Here is a 17,527-nt window from a genome sequence, read left to right on the forward strand (position 1 = left end):
CAAAAGCTCGAAATCCATGTGATTCATTTTGTATCTGTGAACTTACAATCATTGGGTCAGTTAGATGTAGTACCCTATCGAACACAAAACTTGTTTCTTTTTCTATTACCTTCCGTAATCTAGCAGACAATACTGCGGCACAAAGCTCTAGTCTCGGAGTAGTTATTTGCCGAATGGGAGCAATTCGACTCTTGGCTGCGAGTAATTGAGCAGAAAATGTGCCATCTTTCAAAGCGAATGTACGCACATGTAGAGTATGCAATATTGCTGGCATCAGCATAAATGACAAGTGTGGGGTTACCAAGTGCATTATCAGGCTTTATAGTTCGCCTAAATTTTAGATCCTCCAAGGCCTACATATCTTGGAACAAATTAACCCAGTGCACATGCATTTCATCAGGGATTGGTTCATCCCAACCTAGTTGCTCATCACTTTGCATTCTTGTTTTCGTGTGATGAGATGTCTCATTAATAGCTTACATCGTATCGTGAAAGGTGTAGCAAAGCCTGAAGGGTGGTATAGTGACGCCACTTGACTTAGGATCATCCTTTTTGTCAGTCGTTTGGGTATCTTTTGCACTATTTCCTCTACTGTTAGGTCAGGAACAGTGCGGATCTTCTTGCGTTTTGTAGAAAAGTTAATCCTTACTTTGTAAGAGAATTGATCTTTCTTTGGTTCCCAAATCATCCCTAGTACCTTTTCAACATCAGTGGCAATTATCTTAGAATCTTCTGTAATATCATGGCTTCCAGACATTACCCATTGTTTCGTCTGCAGTCCTCCTCTTTTAAGGATCTCTTCGGTCGTTTTCATTCTTTCAAGGGCTTCCTCTGCACTTTCACATGAATGAAGAATGTCATCCACATACGAGTTATTAATGATCATGGCAGGTGTTTCCGGGTACTTGTCTTTGAACATTTCGGCAGTTTTATGGAGGGCTGTCATGGCAATCACTCCACTGGGTCTGTCACCGAAAGTTACCGTCTTTAAACAATAATGGTCAGGCTCCATGATAGTGTTCATATCTCGCCACAAGAACCGGTGAGTCATTTTATCCGCTTCAGAGAGGAGTACGGAATTATACATTTTGCTTATATCTCCCACAATTGCTACCGGACTCTGACGAAACCCAAGCAGTATGCCAAAAAGATCACACAGCATATCAGGCCCCTTGGCATAATAGTCATTCAAGACGTGTCCCATGTAGAAGGCAGAGGAATTAAACACTATTCTGATGGGAGTGGATTTAGAGTCTGGTCTTAATATTTCATGATGAGGGATGTAGTGTACTGGGCCCTGATAGTCCTTGATTTGATCTGTAGTCAATTTTCGAGCTACACCTCGCTCCACCATGTCACTGATCTGATCACTATATTCCTTTGCATATGCAACTCCACTTTTTGCTAATCTCTTTTCTGTAGGTCTAAGTCTGCCCATGCAGGCTGTGAGGTTATTTGGCAAGGTTTTTGGCGATTTTATCCATGGATAGGACGCTGTCCATTGACTTGTTTTTGAGTCATGTATTAAGCCTTGTGTTATTAGAGACAATTCCCTTCCTTCTTTAAGACAATATTTGTTACTTCCAAGGGGACACTTTCCACATTTGCAGTTGCCACATTTTGGAATGCAACATGTCCCCAGATTTTCTACAGAGAAGAAGTCATCAAGCCTTCTCGTAACACTGGCTTTTGATTCAACAACTAAATCATTTACCGTACATGCAGCAATGTGATTAATCCTAACAAGAACATGAGCAGAGTCGACACCTTTCACCTTTAATCTAGGGTGCGAACCTCTAGTACAGTATCCAAATGGTCCCCACAATAGTTGGAGGTTCCCTACAGTTTTAACCACAGATGGGAATAATTTGCAGTAATCAGCGCCGATCAATAGATCAATTTTGCCATATGGACGTTCAATGTTCTTAGCTTGTACTCCTAGTAAATCTGCCACGCTACCCATATCCATCTGTCCTGTTTCCGAGGTAATTTCTGAGATTCCACAAGCTTTGATTACATGAGTTTGGCCTTGAAAATCATTAAGAGGAACATCATATTCCAATGTTTCCAATTTGTGATAGTCATTTCCTACTTTAGTAACAGCCAAATTTATGCTTCTCCCTTTTAAGCCCATAAATTTTGCCATACGATCAGTTATGAGTGACGTATTGCTACCAGAGTCCCAGAGGGTAGTTATGGGTCGTGAATTACCATAAACTGAACTTATTATTAACAAAACGCCCCTTTCTGGTGACAAACTGCTGTTTATGTATCCCTTCTCTTTACTAAAACAATTATGGAGAATCTGATGGTGGCCTCTCCCACATTCACCACATAAAGATTTCTGTGAACATTGACGGCGGCCCCTGTGACCTAACTGTAAACAAAGGAAGCAGGCACCCATCCTATATACGGCATCAATCTTCTCCTTGCTGTTAAGTTTTTGAAACACCGTACATTGAGTAATATCATGTGTATCTGTGCCATGGTACCCACATTCAACTGGTCTTTGAGACTCTACTCCAGACATACTTCCAGTTAACATAGAGATTTGCTTAGATAAATTAACTAAATACTTCTCCATTTTGCTTTGTTTTCCATGAAGCTGGGTTATGGCTGTAGTGAATACGTCAGTGTCACTTTTTAGGATCACTGAGTGTACATGCACTTTACTATTAGGGTTAGTTGCACTAATGTCATCATTCATGTATTCTAGTACTTGTTTCTCTTTCAACAAATATTTCAGTAACTCCTCAAACATTTTACTTTTACCCTTTAGAGTTTGCAAAATTTTAGTCGACTCTCTTTTCTGCATTGGCGGGAGAAGCTTTTCTATATGACTGACCATAGTAACAGTATTCATCTCTTCAGACAAATTAACTTTCTCTAAATCTAAAGAGGCTCTCTCAACTATGCTCACCATATCCATGAATTTCTGTGGATTGTCCTCGGGTATTGGTTTTAATGTCTTTATGTCATTCAAGACTGACTGCACTAGTCTTGCTGGATTGCCATACCTGGCATCCAACCTTTTCATCATGGAATCAAAAGAGTCATCCACCCCGTGAACTACCTCTAATGCCTCCCCCGACAGACAGGATCGCAACACATATGGATCATCTTCATATACTGATTTCATTTAATCTTTCATAGTCTTTACAGAATGTGGGAAAATCACGAATCTTGCCATCAAAATGTGGTGGGGTTAACCGCTGCATTCTCAATTTGTGCATTTCGTTAACACTGGCTTTGTCTTTCTTTGTGACTTTAGCTATTATTGCATGAGCCTGAATTTTTGTCTTTTCAATATCAGTGATATAAGTATCAAGTTGGGTAAATGGGTAAAACTGAAAGTTGATGGAGAGAGATGGGTGATTATTGGTGCATATGCACCTGGGCTTGAGAAGAAAGATCATGAGAGGCAAGTGTTTTGGGAGCAGCTGAATGAGTGTGTTAGTGGTTTTGATGCACGAGACCGGGTTATAGTGATGGGTGATTTGAATGGAAAGGTGAGTAATGTGGCAGTTGAGGGAATAATTGGTGTACATGGGGTGTTCAGTGTTGTAAATGGAAATGGTGAAGAGCTTGTAGATTTATGTGCTGAAAAAGGACTGATGATTGGGAATACCTGGTTTAAAAAGCGAGATATACATAAGTATACTTATGTAAATAGGAGAGATGGCCAGAGAACGTTATTGGATTACGTGTTAATTGACAGGCGCGCGAAAGAGAGACTTTTGGATGTTAATGTGCTGAGAGGTGCAACTGGAGGGATGTCTGATCATTATCTTGTGGAGGCTAAGGTGAAGATTTGTATGGGTTTTCAGAAAAGAAGAGTGAATGTTGGGGTGAAGAGGGTGGTGAGAGTAAGTGAGCTTGGGAAGGAGACTTGTGTGAGGAAGTACCAGGAGAGACTGAGTACAGAATGGAAAAAGGTGAGAAAAATGGAAGTAAGCGGAGTGGGGGAGGAATGGGATGTATTTAGGGAATCAGTAATGGATTGCGCAAAAGATGCTTGTGGCATGAGAAGAGTGGGAGGTGGGTTGATTAGAAAGGGTAGTGAGTGGTGGGATGAAGAAGTAAGAGTATTAGTGAAAGAGAAGAGAGAGGCATTTGGACGATTTTTGCAGGGAAAAAATACAGTTGAGTGGGAGACGTATAAAAGAAAGAGACAAGAGGTCAAGAGAAAGGTGCAAGAGGTGAAAAAAAGGGCAAATGAGAGTTGGGGTGAAAGAGTATCATTAAATTTTAGGGAGAATAAAAAGATGTTCTGGAAGGAGGTAAATAAAGTGCGTAAGACAAGGGAGCAAATGGGAACTTCAGTGAAGGGCGCAAATGGGGAGGTGATAACAAGTAGTGGTGATGTGAGAAGGAGATGGAATGAGTATTTTGAAGGTTTGTTGAATGTGTTTGATGATAGAGTGGCAGATATAGGGTGTTTTGGTCGAGGTGGTGTGCAAAGTGAGAGGGTTAGGGAAAATGATTTGGTAAACAGAGAAGAGGTAGTAAAAGCTTTGCGGAAGATGAAAGCCGGCAAGGCAGCAGGTTTGGATGGTATTGCAGTGGAATTTATTAAAAAAGGGGGTGACTGTATTGTTGACTGGTTGGTAAGGTTATTTAATGTATGTATGACTCACGGTGAGGTGCCTGAGGATTGGCGGAATGCGTGCATAGTGCCATTGTACAAAGGCAAAGGGGATAAGAGTGAGTGCTCAAATTACAGAGGTATAAGTTTGTTGAGTATTCCTGGTAAATTATATGGGAGGGTATTGATTGAGAGGGTGAAGGCATGTACAGAGCATCAGATTGGGGAAGAGCAGTGTGGTTTCAGAAGTGGTAGAGGATGTGTGGATCAGGTGTTTGCTTTGAAGAATGTATGTGAGAAATACTTAGAAAAGCAAGGAATAGAGTGAATTGGAGCGATGTGGTATACCGGGGTTGACGTGCTGTCAGTGGATTGAATCGGGGCATGTGAAGCGTCTGGGGTAAACCATGGAAAGGTGTGTAGGTATGTATATTTGCGTGTGTGAACGTATGTATATACATGTGTAAGGGGGTGGGTTGGGTCATTTCTTTCGTCTGTTTCCTTGCGCTACCTCGCAAACGCGGGAGACAGCGACAAAGCAAAAAAAAAAAAAAAGTATCAAGTTCATTAATGAGCACATCATAATTTGATTTCTTTGTATCAAGAGACTCAGCTAACTACTCATTAATTTTTTCAATTTCAAGGAACTGTTTGCACACGTCATCATAAATACCTCGTAACACTTCCAAGCGGTCATCCCGGCCTTGCGCCTCCTTTAACAAGTTGACCTTCCTAGTAAACTTGCGTTTGGCGAGGGTCCGCTACTACATCAGCTGTTCATCCATCTTGGCAGGAGATGTGTTGGACTGTTTCACCTAGGCGTGAGTGAGACAGCACTGGTCGTTACTCTATTTAATCTATGTCCAACCTGTAATAAGTGTACATGTCACAGTACCAATTACAAAACATAACATCCACACATATACATCATTATCACAATGTCTTATTTACTACATCCATTTACTCACACAGTGCCTCCCCTATCAGCACACAGGTGAAACTGGAGTTGAGATCACTTTTCACAGCTTCAGGGTCACAATTACTAGCACAATGGTGTACTCCGGCATAACATTCTCCAGCATCACACACATTAAATCCCTGCCTCACACCGGGGCACTGCAACCCTCCACCAGTCGTCACCACCCAACATACAGGCCTTCCCGAGAAACAATGAAGGGCCGCTAGCTGACGGCCTGGACAACACTTCCATCCTGTGCACGTCACTGAACTCCTACGTCACAACTTTACACACAAGAACAGCGACAAGCGCATGCCAAAGCGGGAGAGCGAAATACAATATTTCATTAGCAAAATAATAGTACAAATTTTATGCAAAACATAAGAAAATTACAAATTTAGTTAATACAATAACAATCATATAGTTATAATTATACAATTTATCTATTCAATTGAAAGAAAACTTGACCAATAGGACATACTGAGATATTCTCAGTACACTCCCGCCACAACTACAAGCAAAAACAATTATTGCTCCTCAATGGGGAGCAGCAACACAAGTCTGTGACCCGATCTGTTGATCAATCTGTCTTTCCATCACACATAGAGTCAGACCTCGAGATTTTGTATCTTAATACTACATCTCGTACTTTTCCGTCCCTGCCTGGTTAAGCTCTTTCAACCTGTGCTAACTTCCAATTTCCTCTAATCAAATCACTGTCTTGCACTAAAACAACATCTCCTTCCCGCAAATTTCTACGTGCTGTATGCCATTTTTGCCTGATAGTTAAGGTTGGGAAGTAGTCTCTCATCCATTTCCTCCAAAACGAGGTTAGAATACTTTGTACAAGACTGAAACGCTTCCTTGTATCAATCGTTTCCACCATGGGCCCACTTGGTACCTAGTTGCTTGCACGACTAAGCAGTAGATCGTTAGGGCACAAGTAAGCACCCAAAGATATATCGTATCCAGGTTTCAGTCCGATTGGGCGTTCATTCAATATATTTGCTACCTCATATAACACACTTTGTAGTACGGCGAAGCTTAGTACATTTTCGCCCACTACTATAACAAGCAGCCGTTTCACCGTCTTAATCAGCGATTCGCATGCACCATTTTGCCAGGGTGCATTCGCCGATTGTTGAATGACCATGTCATACCCTGATGAAGCCCGATTTGAGATATTTGGTTAATGTTCCATTTTTCAGTCATATTCCTGAAATCTTTATTGGCAGCCATTAATTGTGTTCCCATGTCTGAATGCATGGTGTGAGGATAACCCCGCATGGAAACAAACCGACGAAATGTATTCAAGAAACTCTGTGTGTCATATCCTTCCATCAGATCAATATGGACTGCCTTACTCGCTAGGCATGTAAATATCACTCCATAAGCCTTAGCCTTAGTTCTCCGTTTTACAGTGTCTCTTATCATTAATGGGCCAAACAAGTCCAAGGAGGTATTTAAGAATGCAGGTGATCGTTTGAGTCTTTTCTCGGGGAGCTGCCCCATTTGCTGTCCTATCACAATTTTGTTTAACCTTCTGCATATTACACACTTTTCCTTTACCGATTTGATCACCTTTCGTGCTCTAGGTACCCAAAACTTACTTTGAAGTTTAGCTAAGGTGAGGTCTATACCCCCGTGATCAGTGTTGTGTAAGTAAGTAATGTGTAGTCTGGTAAACTGATGGTTTTGCGAGAGTAACATAAACTGGTTTTGATTCCAATTGTCCTTCAAGCAGCTGCTGATTTTCTCCCCTACTACAATGATCCCATCTTCATCTTTACTGGGTCCTAGCCTTTTGAATCTTTCCTTCCAATTTTCTTCGAATTCCCTTTGGACCATCTTAACCCAGTACCTTTCTGCCTTTCTCACATCATCGGCAGTGAGTGTATGCAATATTCCTCTTAATGTTTTCTTTCTAATAATGCAAAGGATTATAGCAGTGGTTTTTATCATTCTTTTGTAACAGGTAAACCTTTCAATATTCATCATGGGTGTTACCTCCTGTTTGATGTTACATTGTAGTGATACCTTATTCTTATTTGGTAACTCCTTTATGCAAGGTTGGCCTATTGGCCACTGATCAATAGGTAAAGTTAAATAGTGTGGGCCCCTTTGCCATGTTGACTCGGATCCTAGGTTTCTTGGATTCTATGGCCGTGTGGCGTAGTTCGCAGCATTGCCGTCAGTGGCCACCCACCACCAATCATTAGTATTAGTATGTGTCTGAATCTCCGCAATCCTTGTTCCAACAAAAGCTCCAAATCCATGTGATTCATTTGGATATGTGACCTTACATTCATTGAGTCAGTTAGATGTAGTACCCTATCGAACACAAAACTTGTTTCTTTTTCTGTTACCTTCCGTAACCTAGCAGACAATACTGCTGCAGAAAGCTCCAGTCTCGGAGTAGTTATTTGCTGAATGGGAGCAATTTGACTCTTGGCTTCGTGTAATTGAGCAGAAAATGTGCCATCTTTCAGTTCAAAGCGAATGCATGCACATGTAGAGTATGCAATATTGCTGGCATCAGCATAAATGACAAGTGTGGGGTTACCAAGTGCATTATCAGGCTTTATACATCACCTAAATTTTAAATCCTCCAAGGCTTACATATCTTGGAACAAATTAACCCAGTGCACATGCATTTCATCAGGGATTGGTTCATCCCAACCCAGTTGCTCATCAGCTTTGCATTCTTGTTTTCGTGTGATGAGATGTCTCATTAATAGCTTACATTGTATCGTGAAAGATGTAGCAAGGCCTAGAGGGTGGTATAGTGACGCCACTTGACTTAGGATCATCCTTTTGTCAGTTGTTTGGGTATCCTTTGCACTATTTTCTCTACTGTTAGGTCAGGACCAGTGCGGATCTTCTTGTTTTTTTGTAGAAAAGTTACTCCTTACTTTGTAAGAGAATTGATCTTTCTTTGGTTCCCAAATCATCCCTAGTACCTTTCCAACTTCAGTAGCAATTATCTTAGGAACTTCTGTCATATCATGGCTTCCAGACATTACCCATTGTTTCGTCTGGAATCCTCCTCTTTTAAGGAACTCTTCGGTCGTTTTCATTCTTTCAAGGGTTTCCTCTGCACTTTCACATGAATGAAGAATGTCATCCACATACGAGTTATTAATGATCATGTCAGCTGTTTCCGGGTACTTGTCTTTGAACATTTCGGCAGTTTTATGGAAGGCTGTTATGGCAATTACTCCAATGGGTCTGTCACCGAAAGTTACCGTCTGTAAACAGTAATGGTCAGGCTCCCTAGTATTGTTCATATCTCGCCACAAGAACTGGTGGATCATTTTATCCTCTTCAGAGAGGAGTACAGAATTATACATTTTACTGATATCTCCCACAATTGCTACCGGACTCTGACGAAATCTAAGCAATATGCCAAAAAGATCACACAGCATATCAGGCCCCTTGGCATAATAGTCATTCAAGACGTGTCCCATGTATGAGGCAGAAGAATTAAACACTATTCTGATGGGAGTGGATTTAGAGTCTGGTCTTAATATTTCATGATGAGGGATGTAGTGTACTGGACCCTGATAGTCCTTGATTTCATCTGTAGTCAATTTTCGAGCTACACCTCGCTCCACCATGTCACTGATCTGATCACTATATTCCTTTGCATATGCAACTCCTCCTTTTGGTAATGTCTTTTCTGTAGCTCTAAGTCTGCCCATGCAGGCTGTGAAGTAATTTGGCGATGGTCTTTGGCGATTTAATCCATGGATAGGACGCTGTCCATTGACTTGTTTTTGAGTCATGTATTAAACCTTGTGTTATTAGAGACAATTCCCTTTCTTCTTTAAGACTATTTTTGTTGCTTCCAAGGGGACACTTTCTACATTTGCAATTGCCACATTTTGGAATGCAACATGTCCCCAGATTTTCTACAGAGAAGAAGTCATCAAGCCTTCTCGTAACACTGGCTTTTGATTCAACAACTAAATCGTTTACCGTACATGCAGCAATGTGATTAATCCTAGCAAGAACATGAGCAGAGTCGACACCTTTCACCTTTAATCTAGGGTGCGAACCTATAATACAGTATCCAAATGGTCCCCACAATAGTTGAAGGTTACCTACAATTTTAACCACAATGGGAATAATTTGCAGTAATTAGCGGCGTTCAACAGATCAATTTTGCCATATGGACGTTCAATGTTCTTAGCTTGTACTCCTAGTAAATCTGCCACGCTACCCATATCCACCTGTTCTGTTTCTGAGGTAATTTCTGAGATTCCACAAGCTTTGATTACATGAGTTTGGCCTTGAAAATCATTAAGAGGAACATGATATTTCAATGTTTCAAATTTGTGATAGTCATTTCCTACTTTAGTAACAGCCAAATTTATGCTTCTCCCTTTTAAGCCCATAAATTTTGCCATACGATCAGCTATGAGTGACGTATTGCTACCAGAGTCCCAGAGGGTAGTTATGGGACGTGTGTTACCGTAAACGGAGCTTATTATTAACAAAACGCCCCTTTTTGGTGACAAACTGCTGTTTATGTATCCCTGCTCTTTACCAAAACAATTATGGAGAATCTGATGGTGGCCTCTCCCACATTCACCACATAAAGATTTCTGTGAACATTGACGGCGGCCCCTGTGACCTAACTGTAAACAAAGGAAGTAGTCACCCATCCTATATACGGCATCAATCTTCTCCTTGATGTTAAGTTTTTGAAACACCGTACATTGAGTAATATCATGTGTATCTGTGCCATGGTACCCACATTCAACTGGTCTTTGAGACTCTACTCCACTCATATATCCAGTTAACATTGAGATTTGCTTAGATAAATGAACTAAACACTCCTCCATCTTGCTTTGTTTTCCATGAAGCTGGGTTATGGCTGTAGTGAATACGTCAGTTTCACTGTCTAGGTTCACTGAGTGTACATGCACTTTATTATTAGGGTTAGTTGCCCTAATGTCATCATTCATGTATTGTAGTGCTTGTTTCTCTTTCAACAAATATTTCAGTAACTCCTCAAACATTTTACTTTTATCCTTTAGAGTTTGCAAAATTTCAGTCCACTCTCTTTTCTGCATTGGTGGGAGAATCTTTTCTATATGACTGACCATAGTAACAGTATTCATCTCTTCAGATAAATTAACTTTCTCTAAATCTAAAGAGGCTCTCTCAAATATGCTCACCATATCCATGAATTTCCGTGGATTGTCCTCGGGTATTGGTTTTAATGTCTTTATGTCATTCAAGACTGACTGCACTAGTTTTGCTGGATTGCCATACCTGGCATCCAACCTTTTCATCATGGAATCAAAAGAGTCATCCACCCCGTGAACTACCTCCAATGCCTCCCCCGACAGACAGGATCGCAACACATATGGATCATCTTCATATACTGATTTCATTAATCTTTCATAGTATTTACAGAATGTGGGATAATCACGAATCTTGCCATCAAAATGTGGTGGGGTTAATCGCTCCATTCTCACTTTGTGCATTTCGTTAACACTGGCTTTGTCTTTCTTTGTTACTTTAGCTATTATTGCATGAGCTTGAATTTTTGTCCTTTCAATATCAGTGATATAAGGATCAAGTTCATTAATGAGCACATCATAATTTGATTTCTTTGTATCAAGAGGCTCAGCTAACTGCTCATTAATTTTTTCAGTTTCAAAGAACTGTTTGCACACGTCATCATCAATACCTCGTCACACTTCCAAGCGGTCATTCCGGCCTTGCGCCTCCTTTAAGAAGTTGACCTTCGTAGTAAATTTGCGTTTGGCGAGGGTCTGCTCCTTTATCAGCTGTTCATCCATCTTGGCAGGGGATGTGTTGGACTGTTTCACCAAGGTGTGAGGGAGACAGCACTGGTCGTTACTCTACTTAATCTAGATCCAACCTGTAATAGTGTACATGTCACAGTACCAATTACAGAACATAGCACCCACACATATACATTATTATCACAATGTCTTATTTACTACATCCAATTACTCACACAGTGCCTCCCCTATCAGCACACAGGTGAAACTGGAGTTGAGATCACTTTTCACAACATCAGGGTCACAATTACTAGCACAATGGTGTACTCCGGCATAACATTCTTTAGACTGGACAATGTGCCACACAGCTCCAGAATCACCAACATTAAATCCCTGCCTCATACCGGGGCACTGCAACCCTCCACCAGTCGTCACCACCCAACATACAGGCCTTCCTGAGAAACAATGAAGGGCCGCTAGCTGACGGCCTGGACAACACTTCCATCCTGTCCACGTCACTCAACTCCTACGTCACAACTTTACACACAAGATCATCGACAAGCGCATGCCAAAGCGGGAGAGAGAAATACAATATTTCATTAGCAAAGTAATAGCACAGATTGTATGCAAAACATAAGAAAATTACAAATATAGTTAATACAATAACAATAATATAGTTATGATAATACAATTTATCTATTCAATTGAAAGAAAACTTGACCAATAGGACATGCTGAGATATTCTCAGTACACTCCTGCCACAACTACAAGCAATAACAATTATTGCTCCTCATTGGGGAGCAGCAACACAAGTCTCTGAACGTATCTGTTGATCAAACTGTCCTTCCCATCACACATAGAGTCAGACTTCGAGATTTTGTATCTTAATACTACATCTCGTACTTTTCCGTCCCTGCCTGGTTTAGCTCTTTCAACCTGTGCTAACTTCCAATTTCCTCTAATCAAATCACTGTCTTGCACTAAAACAACATCTACTTCCCGCAAATTTCTACGTGCTGTATGCCATTTTTGCCTGATAGTTAAGGTTGGGAAGTAGTCTCTCATCCATTTCCTCCAAAACGAGGTTATAATACTTTTTACAAGACTGAAACGCTTCCTTGTATCAGTCGTTTCCACCATTGGCCCAATTGGTACCTTGTTGCTTGCACGACCAAGCAGTAGATCGTTAGGGCAAAAGTAAGCACCCAAAGATATACCGTATCCAGGTTTCAGTCCGATTGGGCGTTCATTCAATATATTTGCTATCTCATATAACACACTTTGTAGTTCGCCGAAGCTTAGTACATTTTCGCCCACTACTATAACAAGCAGCCGCTTCACCGTCTTAACCAGATTCGCATGCACCATTTTGCCAGGGTGCATTCGCCGAGTTGTTGAATGACCATGTCATACCTTGATGAAGCCCGATTTGAGATATTTGGTTTTGTTCCATTTTTCAATCATATTCCTGATATCTTTATTGGCAGCCATTAACTGTCTTTCCATGTCTGAATGCATGGTTGAGGATAATCCCGCATGGAAACAAACCGAAGAAATGTATTCAAGAAACTCTGTGTGTCATATCTTTCCATCAGATCAATATGGACTGCACGACTCGCTAGGCATGTAAATATCACTCCATAAGCCTTGGCCCTAGTTCTCCGTTTTACAGTGTCTCTTATCATTAATGGGCCAAACAAATCCATGGAGGTATTGAAGAATGCAGGTGATGGTTTGAGTCTTCTCTCGGGGAGCTGCCCCATTTGCTGTCCTATCACAACTTTGTTTAACCTTCTGCATATTACACACTTTTCCTTTACCGATTTGATCACTTATCGTGCTCTAGGTACCCAAAACTTACTTTGAAGTTTAGCTAAGGTGAGGTCTATCCCCCGTGATCAGTGTTGTGTAAGTAAGTGATGTATAGTCTGGTAAACTGTTGGTTTTGCGAGGGTAACATAAACTGGTTTTGATTCCAATTATCCTTCAAACAGCTGCTGATTCTCTCCCCTACTACAATGATCCCATCTTCATCTTTACTGGGTCCTAGCCTTTTGAATCTTTCCTTCCAATTTTCCTCGAATTCCCTTTGGACCATCTTAACCCAGTACCTTTCTGCCTTTCTCACATCATCGGCAGTGAGTGTATGCAATAGTCCTCTGAATGTTTTCTTTCTAATAATGCAAAGGATTATAGAGGTGGTCTTTATCATTCTTTTGTAACAGGTAAACCTTTCAATATTCATCATGGGTGTTACCTTCTGTTTGATATTACATTGTAGTAATACTCTATTCTTATTTGGTAACTCCTTTATGCAAGGTTTGTCTATTGGCCACTGATCAATAGGTAAAGTTAAATAGTGTGGGCCCCTTTGCCATGTTGACTCGGATCCTAGGTTTCTTGGATTCTGTGGCCGTGTGGCGTAGTCCCCAGCATTGCCGTCAGTGGCCACCCACCACCAATCATTAGTATTAGTATGTGTGTGAATCTTCGCAATCCTTGTTCCAACAAAAGCTCCAAAACCATGTGATTCATTTTGTATCTGTGACCTTACAATCATTGAGTCAGTTAGATGTAGTACCCTATCGAACACAAAACTTGTTTCTTTTTCTGTTACCTTCCGTAACCTAGCAGACAATACTGCTGCACAAAGCTTCAGTCTCGGAGTAGTTATTTGCCGAATGGGAGCAATGCGACTCTTGGCTGCGAGTAATTGAGCAGAAAATGTGCCATCTTTCAGTTCAAAGCGAATATATGCACATGTAGAGTATACAATATTGCTGGCATCAGCATAAATGACAAGTGTGGGGTTACCAATCGCATTATCAGGCTTTATACACCGCCTAAATTTTAGATCCTCCAAGGCATACATATCTTGGAACAAATTAACCCAGTGCACATGCATTTCATCAGGGATTTGTTCATCCCAACCCAGTTGCTCATCAGCTTTGCATTCTTGTTTTCGTGTGATGAGATGTCTCATTAATAGCTTACATCGTATCTTGAAAGGTGTAGCAAGGCCTAGTGGGTCGTATAGTGACGCCATTTAACTTAGGATCATCCTTTTTGTCATTGTTTGGGTATCCTTTGCACTATTTCCTCTACTGTTAGGTCAGTACCAATGCGGATCTTCTTGCGTTTTGTAGAAAAGTTACTCCTTACTTTGTAAGAGAATTGATCTTTCTTTGGTTCCCAAATCATCCACAGTACCTTTTCAACCTCAGTAGCAATTATCTTAGAACCTTCTGTCATATCATGACTTCCAGACATTACCCATTGTTTCATCTGGAATCCTCCTCTTTTAAGGATCTCTTTGGTCGTTTTCTTCTTTCAAGGGCTTCCTCTGCACTTTCACATGAATGAAGAATGTCATCCACAGACGAGTTATTAATGATCATGGCAGTTGTTTCCGGGTACTTGTCTTTGAACATTTCGGCAGTTTTATAGAGGACTGTCATGGCAATCACTCCACTGGGTCTGTCACCGAAAGTTACCGTCTGTAAACAGTAATGGTCAGGCTCCCTGGTAGTGTTCATATCTCGCCACAAGAACTTGTGGGTCATTTCATCCACTTCAGAGAGGAGTACAGAATTATACATTTTACTGATATCTCCCACAATTGCTACCGGACTCTGACGAAACCTAAGCAATATGCCAAAAAGATCACTCAGCATATCAGGCCCCTTGGTATAATAGTCATTCAAGACGTGTCCCATGTATGAGGCAGAAGAATTAAACACTATTCTGATGGGAGTGTATTTAGAGTGTGGTCTTAATATTTCATGATGATGGATGTAGTGTACTGGGCCCTGATAGTCCTTGATTACATCTGTAGTCAATTTTCGAGCTAAACCTCGCTCCACCATGTCACGGATCTCGTCACAATATTCCTTTGCATATGCAACTCCTGTTTTTGCTAATGTCTTTTCTGTAGCTCTAAGTGTGCCCATGCAGGCTGTGAAGTTATTTCGCAAGGTCTTTGGCGATTTTATCCATGGATAGGAAGCTGTCCATTGACTTGTTTTTGAGTCATGTATTAACCTTGTGTTATTAGAGACAATTCCCTTTCTTCTTTAAGACTATATTTGTTACTTCCAATTGGACACTTTCCACATTTGCAGTTGCCACATTTTGGAATGCAACATGTTCCCAGATTTTCTACAGAGAAGAAGTCATCAAGCCTTCTCGTAACACTGGGTTTTGATTCAACAACTAAATCATTTACCGTACATGCAGCAATGTGATTAATCCTAACAAGAACATGAGCAGAGTCGACACCTTTCACCTTTAATCTAGGGTGCGAACCTCTAATACAGTATCCAAATGGTCCCCACAATAGTTGGAGGTTACCTACAGTTTTAACCACAGATGGGAATAATTTGCAGTAATCAGCGGCGATCAACCGATCAATTTTGCCATATGGACGTTCAATGTTCTTAGCTTGTACTCCTAGTAAATCTGCCACGCTACCCATATCCACCTGTTCTGTTTCTGAGGTAATTTCTGAGATTCCACAAGCTTTGATTACATGAGTTTGGCCTTGAAATCATTAAGAGGAACATGATATTCCAATGTTTCAAATTTGTGATAGTCATTTCCTACTTTAGTAACAGCCAAATTTATGCTTCTCCCTTTTAAGCCCATAAATTTTGCCATACGATCAGTTATGAGTGACGTATTGCTACCAGAGTCCCAGAGGGTAGTTATGGGTCGTGTGTTACCATAAACTGAACTTATTATTAACAAAACGCCCCTTTTTGGTGACAAACTGCTGTTTATGTATCCCTGCTCTTTACCAAAACAATTATGGAGAATATGATGGTGGCCTCTCCCACATTCACCACATAAAGATTTCTGTGAACATTGACGGCGGCCCCTGTGACCTAATTGTAAACAAAGGAAGCAGGCACCCATCCTATATACGGCATCAATCTTCTCCTTGCTTTTAAGTTTTTGAAACACCGTACATTGAGTAATATCATGTGTATCTGTGCCATGGTACCAACATTTAACTGGTCTTTGAGACTCTACTCCAGACATATATCCAGTTACCATAGAGATTTGCTTAGATAAATGAACTAAACACTCCTCCATCTTGCTTTGTTATCCATGAAGCTGGGTTATGGATGTAGTGAATAAGTCAGTTTCACTGTCTAGGTTCACTGAGTGTACATGCACTTTACTATTAGGGTTTGTTGCCCTAATGTCATCATTCGTGTATTCTAGTGCTTGTTTCTCTTTCAACAAATATTTCAGTAACTCCTCAAACACTTTACTTTTATCCTTTAGGGTTTGCAAAATTTTAGTCCACTCTCTTTTCTGTATTGGTGGGAGAAGCTTTTCTATATGACTGACCATAGTAACAGTATTCATCTCTTCAGACAAATTAACTTTCTCTAAATCTAAAGAGGCTCTCTCAACTATGCTCACCATATCCATGAATTTCCGTGGATTGTCCTCGGGTATTGGTTTTAATGTCTTTATGTCATTTAAGACTGACTGCACTAGTCTTGCTGGATTGCCATACCTGGCATCCAACCTTTTCATCATGGAATCAAAAGAGTCATCCACCCCGTGAAGTACCTCCAATGCCTCCCCCGACAGACAGGATCGCAACACATATGGATCATCTTCATATACTGATTTCATTAATCTTTCATAGTCTTTACAGAATGTGGGATAATCACGAATCTTGCCATCAAAATGTGGTGGAGTTAACCGATGCATTCTCACTTTGTGCATTTCGTCAACACTGGCTTTGTCTTTCTTTGTTACTTTAGCTATTATTGCATGAGCCTGATTTTTTGTCCTTTCAATATCAGTGATATAAGTATCAAGTTCATTAATGAGCACATCATAATTTGATTTCTTTGTATCAAGAGACTCAGCTAACTGCTCATTAATTTTTTCAGTTTCAAGAAACTGTTTGCACACGTCATCATAAATACCTCGTAACACTTCCAAGCGGTCATCCCGGCCTTGCGCCTCCTTTAACAAGTTGACCTTCCTAGTAAACTTGCGTTTGGCGATGGTCCGCTCCTTCATCAGCTGTTCATCCATCTTGGCAGGGGATGTGTTGGACTGTTTCACCAAGGTGTGAGTGAGACAGCACTGGTCGTTAATCTATACAATCTAAATCCAACCTCTATTAAGTGTACATGTCACAGTACCAATTACAAAACATAACACCCACACATATACATTATTATCACAATGTCTTATTTA

The 17,527-nt window shown here is 40.7% G+C and overlaps 3 protein-coding genes across 3 annotated transcripts; all 3 read right to left on the reverse strand.

Annotated features, from left to right (window-relative positions):
• Positions 1–418: 418 nt before the first annotated feature.
• Positions 419–3,037, reverse strand: LOC139749283 (uncharacterized). The gene has a single exon (XM_071663007.1). The coding sequence runs from the start codon at positions 3,035–3,037 to the stop codon at positions 419–421; it is 2,619 nt and encodes an 872-aa protein (XP_071519108.1).
• Positions 3,038–3,122: 85 nt separating this feature from the next.
• Positions 3,123–9,328, reverse strand: LOC139749284 (uncharacterized). Its single transcript, XM_071663008.1, has 3 exons — positions 8,456–9,328; positions 7,874–8,122; positions 3,123–3,347 (listed from the first exon to the last, which is right to left on the reverse strand). Exons 1-3 carry the CDS (start codon positions 9,326–9,328, stop codon positions 3,123–3,125), a joined length of 1,347 nt encoding a protein of 448 aa, XP_071519109.1.
• Positions 9,329–14,583: 5,255 nt separating this feature from the next.
• On the reverse strand, positions 14,584–15,252 carry LOC139749285 (uncharacterized). Its single transcript, XM_071663009.1, has one exon. The coding sequence runs from the start codon at positions 15,250–15,252 to the stop codon at positions 14,584–14,586; it is 669 nt and encodes a 222-aa protein (XP_071519110.1).
• Positions 15,253–17,527: the final 2,275 nt, after the last annotated feature.

Source organism: Panulirus ornatus, chromosome 7 (assembly GCF_036320965.1).
Source record: "Panulirus ornatus isolate Po-2019 chromosome 7, ASM3632096v1, whole genome shotgun sequence".
NCBI classification, from domain to species: Eukaryota; Metazoa; Arthropoda; class Malacostraca; order Decapoda; family Palinuridae; genus Panulirus; species Panulirus ornatus.

Bases quoted from the DNA above. Each gene is read 5' to 3' on its own strand.
- LOC139749284 (XM_071663008.1), bottom strand. From the start codon at position 9,328: ATGACTCAAAAACAAGTCAATGGACAGCGTCCTATCCATGGATTAAAT. The intron at 8,123-8,455 runs GTAAGGAGTAAC...TGATGTATAAAG, and splicing joins AAGATCAATTCTCTTACAAA to CCTGATAATGCACTTGGTAA. The intron at 3,348-7,873 runs GTACTACATCTA...ATCAACTTTCAG, and splicing joins CAAGTTTTGTGTTCGATAGG to TTTTACCCATTTACCCAACT.
- LOC139749283 (XM_071663007.1), bottom strand. From the start codon at position 3,037: ATGAAAAGGTTGGATGCCAGGTATGGCAATCCAGCAAGACTAGTGCAG.
- LOC139749285 (XM_071663009.1), bottom strand. From the start codon at position 15,252: ATGGGCACACTTAGAGCTACAGAAAAGACATTAGCAAAAACAGGAGTT.